At 36.9% G+C, this 13,869-nt stretch overlaps 1 protein-coding gene across 3 annotated transcripts in view; it reads right to left on the bottom strand.

Moving 5' to 3' along the window:
• The window catches only part of ASPM (assembly factor for spindle microtubules), a 63,188-nt gene that overhangs the window by 10,024 nt on the left and 39,295 nt on the right, over window positions 1-13,869 (bottom strand). For 2 of the 3 annotated variants that reach the window (XM_045086991.1, XM_045086992.1), the window contains exons 18-21: window positions 6,327-11,078; window positions 2,787-2,953; window positions 1,396-1,492; window positions 21-230 (exon numbers count right to left, since the gene is read on the bottom strand). In XM_045086991.1, the coding sequence (XP_044942926.1) occupies window positions 21-230; window positions 1,396-1,492; window positions 2,787-2,953; window positions 6,327-11,078 (5,226 nt within the window). The remainder of the gene's footprint in view (window positions 1-20; window positions 231-1,395; window positions 1,493-2,786; window positions 2,954-6,326; window positions 11,079-13,869) is intronic. The other variant, XM_045086993.1, reaches the window with a different exon arrangement.

Here is a 13,869-nt window from a genome sequence, read left to right as displayed (position 1 = left end):
TTCCACTTGAAAATACTTACTCTTTTTCTTACTAACCAACCACGCACTAGTGCTTGCAGAACAACTGTAGATTTTTTTAATTCTAGGTATTTTATCCTTTCATACGCCCCAGCCTTCCTGGCTCGTATATATCTCTGGATGGTCAAAGCGGCAGACTTTTGCCGAAGGAAGACCTGCCTTCTTTTATATCTTCTAAAATTTGCTTGGATCAAACAAGCAGCTCGATGTCTCTATAAGGAAAAATGTGCAAGTGGCATTAATAGAAAGGTTTAATAATTTCAACCCACTGGAGGTTTTTTAATTTCTCAGTGTAAAATAAGATGGTATAATTGTGATTTTTCTTCACATTTTTAGCTTACGAATGTCATATTTCATATACAGGTAAGGTGATGGTGTAGATGCTGTATAATTTCCTTTTTTTGTTTGTTTGGTGTATAATTTCTAATCCTATATAGGTCTACAGCTAAACGTTAAATTTTTATGAATGTGCAAGCCAAGGTCAATAGTTATCTGGTTCTGTTTCCCTCTTATCTTCTTGATACCTCTCATTGTGAGGGAGAAAAGGAATAATATCACCACAGGACAAATACACTTAATAAAGATGCTAGCAATGTAAAGAAGAGAATGGGCATTGTAAACAGCTATCAGGGAGCTATTTGTTCCTCCAAGAACCATAAAGTACATCTTAGAACCAGCATATCTTAGTTTTTTCAATAAATAACATCTTGACAACCAAATTCTAAGACCCTGAAGAAGTATATAAATTAAAATGGGAACGAGGTTTGCTTTAAAACATAGATTCCCTCATCACCTGGCTGAATGACCTTGGGCAAGTCCCTTTACCTCTCTAGACCTGTTTGTAAAATAGGTATGCTAATAATAACTACTTCACAGGGTGATTATGAGGATCCATTCAGCAAATATACACTAGTAGGTATAATAATAATAATGGCTATACGATAATAGTGAGTATTATATGAATATTAAAATTTATAAGCAGAATTTTAGTTTTGATTTCTTTAATAAAAAGGCTATAGGTACTGCGGCTATTCTAGACTTTGATGTTAAATATTTTTAACAGATCACCAATTATAGCTTAAAGAATATATTATTAAAGAATATAATAGATAAAATTTGCTACATCTATCAGGACTTCCTCTAAATAAATTATTTACTCTAAAATTAGTTACTTCAAACTTGGATTTGAGAGTATTTTGTAAATATAAATATAAATATACAAACACAACTATTCATAAAAAATATTTTATGAGTAAATACAATTTTTAATTAACTGCAGTGATATGTTTAAAATGTATAGTTAACAAAAAATAATTTTTGTTTTGTTTCATAAAATAGTTCTTTGCAAATGAGCTCTTTTTTTCTTTCTGCACCTACTTTCATCATTAAGAAGTGTTCACGAGCCATTCTTCCAGCAAGCGTAGCTCTCCATTTTCTCTGAATGATAATTGTTGATGCTCTCACATTCAGAAACCTAAGAAGTAGTTAGTGGAAAGCAATTACAAATGTCTTTAATCTACTCAATAAGAATTTATGTATATCCCCCCTCAGATACTAGAGAAAGAAAATATAAGAAAGATAATGACAATAAAAGAAATTGGAAAAGTATAATTTATATTTAAATTGTAGCAATCAGAATTCTATCATATACATAAACACACCCTGAACTGACACAATGAAAAAAAAGTTCTGCAATTAGCAATATTCCAGGGATAAGAAATAGGAATTTCTAGAATGAGAAAGAATTCTGAACAGGATCAAAAGAAAGTACAATTACCCAGACCTAGACAAAGCGTAGATAAAGCAGGTGCTGGTAGAAATAATGGCAGAGTATAAAGTCCGAGTCCATATAGCAATTGATTCATTAAGCAGATAGGACGAGGTCACAAAGAGAACTTGGGAGATTAGAATAACATCAGGCAAATGAGGCATGGACACTTATTTGAAAGGAAAGCTAGGCATCATACAAAGATCTAAAAAGAAATATTTTATAAATAAAACTGGAGAAAATCTTAGAAAGTGAGGGTCAGATTTTAAACTTTAGGCATCAACATGGTGTAATTCATAAAAATTAAGAATGGATTTAACTTACATCATGTTGTCACATTTCTTAGAAAACAAAGCTGTTAATGAGAAAAATTCAGCTTTTTGGATCAAGAAACTTAGATAATGGTCCTTAACAGCTGATAGCAGCAACAGATCTTTATGTGGTAAGCCCTGGGCTTCTACCCATGGAATTTATCAAGAAACTCTTCTAACAATAAAAAATAGCACCAATAACCTGACAAGAGCTTTAGAAAAGGTATTTCAAAGAAATGAACAAGGAATACGAAAATACAATGAACATAAATAATTTGATAATTAGGTATTCTTCATCATCAAGGTAAAAGAGTGTGGGAGCTAAAAGAAAAGAAAAATGAATGAGAAAACAAATTTGCTAGTAGCTAAATTGACAAACAAAATGAATACACTAATAAGGAAACCAAGATTTTACTAGATTATTTCATTCACTTCCCCTTACTTTCATCTCCATGAAAACAAATCAACTTTAAGTACTTTTTACTGAATTATAGGAAGGCTCTATCTCAAAAAATAAGACAGTCTTAGAGGTATACTTTGTTTCCTTAATGGAAATACCACCAACAAAACAAACCATACAAGTTAGGCATAGCAAATATTTAAAAGAAAAATCAGTAAGCAATATTATTTTATATTCAGACTTGGCTACCACACACACATACTCCCCCGACACAAATATCATATATTACCGTGTTCTCTCCCGTTTGGTATGGAAGCAACCTTGAATGATTTTCACAGCTTTTAGTACAGCTAGATACTCTTTACGTGCTTTCCAATACCTATACCAGGCTTGAATCTTGCAGGCAGCTTTCACTTTATGTAAATAATTCCTCGCTTTATAGCTCCTCCACACAGCCTATGAAACACGTAAATAGAGCAAATATGCGATGAGATCTATTTTCTTATAAATCAAAAAAAAAATCAGGATTACAAACAGCTAGTATAAGAATGGTTAGCCAAAAATGAACTGCAGATATATAGTCATATAATCACTCTCTTTTCATTTAGGCTCATTCACTCCTGACAGCTATGAGTCCTCTGAAACCCGTGGGGCTAACCATGATGGACACCTCCTATACACTTTATCACACATAACCCGTGGCCAGTTGGGAGCTAAGACTCATATAACCCTAACAAATCCTTCTAAATTGTAATATATGTACAGTGTCTGAAAAGCCAGTTGTCCTATCTCAATCCATTTGGAAGAACAGAAGGAGAAGGAACACTGATGACTCTACTTCCTGGGAAGGAAAGGAATCCTAACGCCTCCCAACTTGCTTATATCCTGGGTTTGGTGTCCAGGCTGCAGCAAACTTCTGAGAGCAACTCTCTGTCAGAGGACTATCAGCATTTCCAATTTCTGTGACCTTGAGGCTGACTAAATGTTTAAGTGACAATACGACTTACTAAGCCCTTAGCACTGTACTAAGCACTGTAGGTCCTTACAATAAGCATGGATAATATCATTATCTAATTTAGAGATGAGTAAATCAGGAGAAACTGAGTAACTTGTTGATACAACAGTAATAAGTGGAAAAGGTGTCTTATTTATTCTTTACAAATATCTCATGAGATGATTAAGATCTCTATTTTACAAAACAGAAATTGATGCTGAGGAAGAAGAGACCTGTTATACCAGAAAGACAACAGAGTCAAGATCTGAACCCTAGTCTGTTGGACTCCAAAACACCTAAAACAAATACTGCAGCCATACCTTGCATGGGGATGATTCAAAGTTAGCTCACAAGCAAGAAGTATATGAATGTCAAAATTACTCTTGTGATGTCCTTAATTTACTCGAAGTATATTATTATATGAGGTCTTTATGTAAACAAACTTGAATACCAACATACTGGTATTTATACTGGGAGCCAGGCATCAGTATTTCTAAAAATTCCAAGTGATTCCAATGTGCACTAAAGTTTGAGATCACTGATTACATGTTTAAAACAAGATGGGCAAAATACAATTTTTAAATTTAATTATCCATGAGAAAAACAGCCAAAATTTCCTAAGATTGTTATTTTGGCTTTTCTGTCATTTCAGTTGAATATAACCCTAAGTAATACATCCAATTAACATATTTCAACCATTAACTTTTTGGCAGCATTCATGCTTGGAATTTGAGCATTCTTTTTTTCCTCCCTCAATCCTTGGCTCCTTAATACCATGAATCTTTCAGTTTTCCTTGTACTCTCTTACTACCATGTTTTTTGGCTTTTCCTTTCAGTATTCTCTTTTTAAAATTTTTTAATTAATTAATTTAAAAAATTTTGTTTGACAGGGATCACAAGTAGGCAGAGAAGTAGGCAGAGAGAGGAGGAAGCAGGCTCCTCGCTGAGCAGAAAGCCTGCTGTGGGACTTGATCCCAGGACCCTGGGATCATGACCCGAGCAGAAGGCAGAGACTTCAACCCACTGAGCCACACAGGTGCCCCTCCTTTCAGTATTCTCAAATGTTGATGTTCTTCAAGGTTGAAGTCCCAGGCTGAATCTCTTCTTTTACCCATTTTCTACATTATTCCTGGATGATTCCATCACTCCCACAACTTCAATTATTACATGGATACCAATAATGTAGAAGTATAATTCTGAAATCCATGCTACTCTTCAAACTTCAAACTTCAAGCCAACTGCCTTGCTAAACATCTCAACTGAGACATCTGTTAGGTACTTCAACTTCATCAAGTACCCCAAACTAAACTCATCACTAATCTTCCAATCTGCTCCTCTCCTGGTTCCCTGGGTCAGTGAACGGTAACATCTGAGTTACTTAAGTCACACACATGGCTTGGATGCTTGCTTACGCTCTATATAATGCAAACCGTACCACTTCCATTCAAACTAATCTTCACAACCCCATTGTCACTACACCTTACTGAACTATCTTTTACCTGACTTAATGCCAATAGTCTCTCGGCTGGTCCCCCTTCTCCCTTTCAAGTCCCTCTTCCACATTCCTGCCAGAGTAAATATTTTAAAAATAATGATTCTGCTTTTCTCCTTTTTAAATTCTTCTAGAACTTCTTTTAATCTAGTAGAAAAGACGAAACTTGTGTCTGTGTCTTACAAAGCTATGCACAACCTCACTCCCTGTACTGCCAGGGTCTCCTATCATTCTCTATACTGCACCACACACACTTTCTCATTTTTGAACTCTGTGTTATCTCCTACAGTTGCATACATTGGATACATTTTATTGGGCTATTTTTAACTTATCCTTTGGCTTAACATCTCAACTTAAATGCCACTTGTTCTGGGAAGCTTTTTCTGAGCAGGGGGACTAATTTAGGTTTCCCTTCTTTATGTTCCCAGCAACATATACCTCCCATTTTGTTTTATAATTAAGCTTCCTTGCTCAATTAAGTGCTTTAAGGACAGCAACTAATTATATCTGTCTATGCCAATCAAACACAATAGCTTTTTAAGCCCATTGTCACCACTGGAAATCTATTTGCTGAATGAAAACAATGTATCTAAGTTTAATGGCAAACCAACAAGATACCAACATACCACACCAAGGTGCAAAGCCCAGGGTATGAACAGGTAGAAAATACGTTGCTGAAGTACCTGATTCAATTCCTGAATCTGCCTCTCCCTATGCGACATAAGCAAGTTATTTAACCTTTTGCAGTTCCATCATATTTCAAGAAAAATAATACTCTACACTTCTCTCCCAGGATATATGTATGTGTGTGAGATGTAATTTTATACGTTATATTGAATACATATTTATGTGTAACAATAATAATATAATGAAAAAATTACATAAAATTGTTTTGGAAACCAAAAGTGCTAAATGCTCTGAATAAAGTACATGTCTATCTAGCTTAAGTGGTCTTATTAACAGATTGGTAGAGGAATAAAGTTATATAATTTGGTCTAAATTTTGCCAAATCTCATTTTACCTTAGCTTAAATTTCTCACTTAAAAATTTTTTTATTCAGCAGAGAACTCCCATTTATCAAACTATATTCTCAAAATTAACACCTATTGAAATGCATCATGTAGAGAGTGACCATGTTCAGAAGAATCCCAGTTCTGTGTTGTATTGGCTGAATTATCATTAGTGCCCTTTATCTGCGCTCAAAAGTTCCGTTTTAGAAGATAAATGAAAAGGTCACATAAATGAAGTATTATTCTTTATAACCTGCTTAAGTTAATTTTACAAATTCTAACAAATATTGGTTAAAGAAAGAATGCAAGCTTTATATTTAAATATATAACTACCTGGATTTTTATGGTGCTATCTTTAATTTTCTGAAACTTGCGTTTCTGTATAAATCCTCTCGTTCTAGCTTGAATAATGATGACGCTGCTTCTAATTTGCAAATACACTTGTCTTTGACGCTGTGCAGACAAAAGGGCTCTGTAGTGATTCTGTAAAACCACTGCTGCCTTCCTGTAAGATAAGAACTGCCTTCGTGTTTGCCAAGTCCTGAAATACCGCTGGAGGGTCAGAGCGGCTGTTTTCTGCTGAATGAATCTTCTCTGCTGCACCGCCATCTGGAGGAAGGACTGAATGCGGAGGGCCGCACGCATCTGCGTTTCCAATTCCCTTGTGACCATTTCACAAAAAGCTTTCTGAGTTGTTCCTGCAGCCTCTCTTTGAGGGTACTCTGCCTCTTGTGAACACCCCACTAGGGAAGCTCTGCGCCACTTCGGAATCCCACAGGCCGAGCTGCTCCCAGCCCCACACTGAGTTTCCGTTCCGTGCGGGCGGGATGCGGACTGCTGGGCCACAGCGGCCGTGTTCGCCTGCGACAGGTTTCTCAGCTTCCGTCTAACTTTTACGCCTCTGAAAATAGCCAGGATAATTAGTAGAGATTTCTGAACTGCTAAAAATCGTTTTCTTTCCGTTTTTACTCTGACATATGACCTATAGTAATTTTGTATAACAACAACGGCAGTTTTCTTTGCTTGATAATCAAGTCTGGCCCTGTGCATTCGGTAGACCGACTGGATTAGTGTGGCAGCCAGGTGCATCTGCGGGATATCCGTTTGCACTGTAAAACCTCTGTGTGAAGACTGGACACAAATGCCTGCTTGGGTGCGCGCTGCGGTTAGTGCTCTGTATCGTCTTTGAACAAAAACTACTTTTGCTCTCAAGTGGAGAAAACGCTTCCTTATTTTGGAGGCTTTAAAATGCTTCTGAATAATAGTGGCAGCCTCGTGCTGTTTCTGAATCTCTTTCCTTATGATCGTGTCCTGGAAATCTGCCTGAGTACAGGTTGCTGCTTTCCTGAGGGCATCGTGTTGAAGGACTTTCTTTTTATTTGCTCGATATCTTTCCTGTATTACTTTTGCAGCCCACTGAATCTTTTGGTAAAAAAGATACTGCCTATACATTCTATATGAGCTTTGTATTATGATAGCAGCTCTGTGTTTTTCCCTTAAAAGCTGTCTTGCTTTCATTCCTTTATATGTGGCCTGAATGACCAAAGCAGCATGTCTTCGTTGGACATAATTTTCTCTTTGCAGTTTCGCAGCCCTGTATGTTCGGTAATGTTGCTGAATTAGAATTGTGGCATGTTTCCAAGCCTGAAATGCAATGTAAGTTCTGTGCATTCTGTAAGTGGCCTGGATGAGAACTGCAGCCCCGTGCATCTCCTGTATCTTCTTCTTTGCCGCTAGCCTTCGGTAAGATGACTGGATTGTAACGACCGCCTTTTTTAATTTCAAGAATTGGTGCAAGTGATGCTTGGCACAAACAGTGGCCCGATATTTCCTCTGAACAAAAACAGCAGCTTTTTTGAGGGAAATGAATCTTTTCCTCATCACTGAAGATCTAAACCTGCTTTGAATAAGGGTTGCAGAGGAATGCATATTTTTCAAACATCCTCTAGCTTTCATCCCCCTAAACGCAGCCTGAAGGATCAGAGCAGAATGTCTTTGTTGGAGATACCATTGTCTCTGGAGCTGTGCAGCCCTGTTTGCTCGGTATTGCTGCTGGATTACAACTGAGGCATGTTTCAAGGCCTGATACCTCACATTTGCTCTATGCATTCTGAAAGCTGCCTGGATGACCGTAGCAGCCCTGTGCATCTCTTGCATCCTTTTCCTGACCACCTGTCCTCTGTAGAATGACTGGATTTTAATGACTGCCTTTTTTAACTGCAGGAATTGTTGGAAGCAATGCTTTGCACAAACAGTTGCACGGTATTTTCTCTGAACCCAAAGAACAGTTTTCCTGAGAGACAGGAATCTTCTTCTCATCCTAAGAGTTCTAAATCTCCTCTGAATGAGAGTTGCAGCTAAATGCATAATTTTTAAATGCTGTCTAGCTTTCATCCCCCTAAAACCAGCCTGAATGCATATCACCGAATGCCTTAATTTGTTATACCTTTGAAATTGTATGTGTCCTTCCTTCACTGAGCGGTACCTTTGCTGTACTGTTTTTGTTACCTTCTTTAACTTACTAAAATAGGTTTGTTCTCTGTGTCTTCTATAATATGACTGAATGAGTGTGGCTGCACTTTGCATCTTTCTGAGAGTCTGTCTAACTCTCATTCCTCTAAAACTTGCCTGAAGAACAGTAATGGCTTTCAGAATTGTCAAGTACTTTGCACGCTGAATTTTACCTTGACAATATGCTCTGTATCTTACCTGAATTATGACAGCTGCTGTTCTCATTTTATGGTATCTCACTGTTGCCTGATGCATCTTAAACATGGCTTGAATAAGAGTGGCTGCCATGTGCATGTGTTGGATTTGTCTTCTTGCTCGAATACCTCTATAAACTGCTTGCATTTTAACTGCTGTCTTCCTCAAATTAAGATATTCCTTACGTTGATGGCTTGCAATTTTAATATCTCGATACCATCTCTGAATTTTAACAGCCGAAGCTCTGCAGGTTGCATAATTTTTTCTGGTTTTGTAAGCTCTGTATGTGGACTGTATAGTGACTGCTGCTTTGTGGCACTCCTTTATTTTTTTTCTTACTCTCGTACTTCGGTAAGCTGACTGTAAAATGACTGTAGCTGCTTTGGTTTTCAAGTACAACTGACGCTGTTTCCTTCCAACACTGTAAGCCCTATAATACATTTGAATCAGACAAGCAGCCTTTTTCATGATTTCCCACTTCTTTTGTTGCACATACGTTCTATAGTATGACTGTATGATGACAGCACATTCGCACTGCTTTTGAATCCGCCTTCTCACTGTTTTGCCCTTCCATGTAGACTGAAGAATCAGTGCTGCCTTACGGAGTTCAATGTACTCCATGCGTTGCTTCTTTCCTGCAGTCCATGCTCTCCAATGTCGCTGGATAACTAATGCTGCTGCTTTGAACAATCTAAACTGTTTCCTGGCTTTGACCATTCTAAAAACAGACTGAATGCGCACTGCAGCTTGATGTTTCCTTTTGATCTGCTTTCTCACTTTCCAGCCACGATAAGCAGATTGGAGAGAAATCACAGCTGCCTTGGTCTTCAAAAACTGCATTCTAACACCATGGGCAGTCCTGTATGTTCTGTACCATCTCTGAATCTTAATAGTACACTGAAGCACATATTGATATTTCTTCCTTTTACTATGGCCTCTAAAAGCAGTCTGAATTTTAAGAGCAGCTATGGATTGTTGTTTGATTAGCTGGCGTACTTTATAACCTCTATAAGCTGCCTGCAAACAAGTGACTGCTCTTTTGACTCGCAGGAAGTTCTTCCTCTGATTGACCTGTGCTTTATATGCACGATAGTAACTCTGAATGACAACAGTTGCTTTATAAATTTCCAGGTAGTACTGCCGCGTCTTTCTCATCCTGAAATAAGACTGTAGTGAGACAGCAGCTTGTCTTCGCAACCGCATCTGCTTTCGAACCAGGTGACCTCTAACAGAAGCTTGCAGTTTGACACAGGACACCCGCATCTGCACGTATTCTTGCCTCTGTAGTGCGGCCATTTTCATGGAGCGGTACCGCTGCTGGATAAACAGTGTCGCTGCTCTCAAACATAAATACTGTTTACGGCTTTGCTTCATCTTGACAATTGACTGTAACTTTACTGCAGCACTTTTTAGTCTCAGGAACTTTTTTCTGGAAATATAAGCTCTGTAACATGACTGAATTTTTATAATGGCTGTGAGGATGTGAATAAACTTTCTCCTGGCTTGCAGCCCTCTATATGCCGACTGGAGAACGATGACAGCAAAGCATGTTTTCTCGTAAGATGCTTGAACTTGCTTTGCTAAAACATAAGCTCGAAAATGAGTCTGAATTACAATGGCAGCTTTTTTCATCTTCCTATATTTCTGTAATTGTTGATTTTTTCTTACATGTGCCTGCAACTTGGTAGTAATTTTCTTAAGGTTTAGAAATCGAAATCTGTCTTGTCTCATCCTCCAGTAGGACTGAAAAACACAAGCAGCTCTGGTTTGTCTGTGTAGATTGCGAGCTCTCATCCTCCTAAAAGCAGCCTGCAGTCGAATAGCCGCAGCCCGTTTCTGCAAATAGTTGGTGCGCTCAGTCTTTGCTTTCAAATATGCTTTGTAGTACTTCTGAATGGTTAGTATAGCCTCTTTTTTTCTTTTATATAACTTTTGGGCTTGAAGGCATCGGAATCTTGTCTGAATGATAACGACACAAGATCTAATGTGAATGTATTTCTGTAATTCTTTGTGCATTCTATACCATGATTGTATGACAACAGCAGATTTTTCTTCTTTAGCTCGTTTCCTGACATGCCACTCTCTAAAAGCTCTTTGCAGTGTTATTGCAGCTTTTATCTGTAATTGCATTTTACGTTGCTTCCATCTTCTGAACATACACTGGATTATGAGACACGATGACTTTAGCATCTTATATCTCTGTTGATCATGTTTTCTTCTTAAATAAGCACGCCACTGTCTCTGAATTGTAACTGCAGCCCAAAGATATTGTTTGTAAGATGTAACAGCAATTATCATTCTTATCCTAGATTGCAGGATGACCGAATAATATTTCAATTTCAGAAATTGTTTTCTAGTGGAATATCTTCTCCAGTATCTCTGAAAAAGGTAAGAAGGGAAACAAATTAAAACACATAACTTTCTATACTTAGAACCTCTGCAAGTATTAATTTTTCTAACACTTGGCTTAAAAATAAACAAATTAAAAAACAATATTATTTTTGGAAAATACTTGTCTCTTTTGTTTGTAGTTTAATTTCTATATTGATAGAGCTGTAGCCAATTCAGAAACCCTTGTCTCAATCCTAATGGTATTTATATTGCATTTGTATTCCAAAGACAAAAGAAATATAAAGCAAGTTCATATTCTAAAAGAATAACATACAAAAAAAGTCTAAATAAACCATAGTAATATTCTGCTATCTATTGATTCTAGGTAATTTCCTATGAATATACTTTTGGATTTTGTTTTCTCCCTTTAATCTCAAGGCTGCTAAACTATCTTGTAATGATTGGAAACTATTTATGTGAGGGATCCTACAGTTAGAAACAAGTGAGTTAGGTCATTCTTAGTCATTTTTTTTCATTAAGAATTAAATTACTACTTCTTCGTAAATTTAGGAATTATGGACAGTCAAAAAGTAGAATTCTGAAAAGATACAAGAAGTGAAAACCATTTATTTCTTGAATAGCCAATGTTGCTTTCTTCCCATACCACCCACATTCCCTAACTCCTTCACTGGGACAACACTGAGGGGAGAATTACCTATTGTAGCCTACTTTACCTTACATATAAGCTAAACAGTATAGGGGCTAAGTACTTCTGTCTCCTACAAGTACTAACATTGTTATGCATCTGTGCCTGTTCCAAGCACACCCATCCATGGGAGAGGAGAGTTAGGACCACTCTATGTTTTCCCAACAGATATTGCCTTATTCTTTACTATGTGTCAATTGTGATTTTGTTCCTACTCTTGAGCCTGATAAGAAATAATGAAACATCACATTACTATGAAGAGATGCATAAGTAATTAAAACTTATCCAACTATATTTAAGCATATTAATTCAAAATGGCATTGAAAACTCTAAGTTTGATGCAAATGTGAAGGATTTTATTAAGCCGCCTCAAAAAAGTAGAGAAAAGTAAAGCAGTTATTATTCAGAGTTGCAGTTGCCATTCTTTTTCTTTTCTTTCCTCTAGATGTTCATTTGTGAAACCTTCAAACTCAAAAATTAAAGAGTGTGTGTGGATAGCTTATTATACTTTGATAATCATTTCTTCTGAACACTGTTACCAGTCTCTGTTACTGAAATGGTAATCAGTGTTGATATAGCTCATGGAAGCTAAGTTCTTCCCCTCTCATCTCAGTAGATATTGAGCAGCACTCTGGGGTGCCTCGGTGGTTCAGTCATTAAGCATCTGCCTTTGGCTCAGGTCATGATCCCAGGGTCCTGAGATCGAGCCCCAAGTTGGACTCCCTGCTCAGAGGGAAGACTGCTTCTCCCTCTCCCATTCTCCCTGCCTGTGTTCCCTCTCTCTCTGTGTCTCTCTCTGTCAAATAAATAAAAATCTAAAAACAAAACAAAACAAATCAAAACAACTAAGTAGCTTAACTACAGAGCATTATGTATAATTTACTTATTTAATTCTCACAAAAACAAAGAAAACTTACAATGCAAAACTTTTCCCAAAGTCACATAGCAAGTACCAAGAGTTGATATTAAGGCCTAGATTTTCATAAGAAGGTGCTCTTTCTTCTCCACCGTAGGTATCTGTAGTACATTGCTGTCAAAGCTCCAATTCTTTCTCTCTCCCTATCTCCACAACCTTTGTCCTCTTACTAAAGACACAGAGTCTCTGCTTGATCCTAGCTAGGGTAGTCATAGAAAGAACACAGCATACCAGTGTAACCAGAGGTTTACAGAGGTTTCTGGCCAGAGAACTAAACAGGGTAGCCCTAAAAACACCTGGAAAGTCCCAGGGAGACTGAAGAGAAGGGATAGCTCAGAAATGCAATCCCTTAATGTTATGAATTCCTGGGTTCACTATTAAGCTGTGTACCATTAAGCAGACTAGCCTTTGAGTAATGGTCATCACCATCTAGATCCCAAACTGGCCATTCGATGACATACACATGGGACTGATACAAGTATCACTGTAAACGCTTTAAAAAAGGAACTGATGTTGAAGCCGTACCCATAGAAGGCTGATAAGAAGTTGTGGCCTGAACCCAGCATGGCAGATCATCTCATAAAACTAAACTAAAATATCAACATTCACATAACTTAAAATATTCAAGATGTAATTAAAAATTACTTGGCATAAAAACAGATTGAAAATGTCAACTTCCATGGGAAAAGACGATCAATAGATGCCAATGGAGATGACCTAGACATTGGAATTACCTGACAAAGACTTAAAAACAGCAGATGTAAAAATGTTCCCAAAGTTGAAACTGATGGAAGAATAGAAAGTCTCAGTAAAAATATCAAAGATACAAATAAGAACCAAATGAAAACATTAGAACTGAAAAACACAATAACCGAAATTAAAAAAATTCACTGGAATGGCTCAATAGCAGAAAAAAGATGATAAAACAATCAACATACTTTAAGATCAATACAAAGAATCTAGGTTGAAAAAGAAAAATGATTTAAGGAAGAAATATCTCAAAAAACTAAAAATAGAGAGGAACTTTTTCAATATGATAAAGAACATCAATTCAAACCTACAGCTAACATCAAACTTAATGGTGAGAAACTAGATGCTTTTCCCTTAAGATCTGGAATAACAAAAGGAGGTACTCTCACCACTCCTATTCAACATCTACTAAAAGTCCTGGCTAATGTAGTAAGAAAAGGATATAAAAGGTATACAAAAGACAAAAA

This window comes from Mustela putorius, unplaced genomic scaffold (assembly GCF_011764305.1).
Source record: "Mustela putorius furo isolate JIRA1106 unplaced genomic scaffold, ASM1176430v1.1 tig00001012_pilon_pilon_pilon, whole genome shotgun sequence".
In the NCBI taxonomy this organism is placed as follows: Eukaryota; Metazoa; Chordata; class Mammalia; order Carnivora; family Mustelidae; genus Mustela; species Mustela putorius.
Note: the sequence above shows the minus strand (reverse complement) of the source record. Positions and strands in the feature narration are given on the sequence as shown.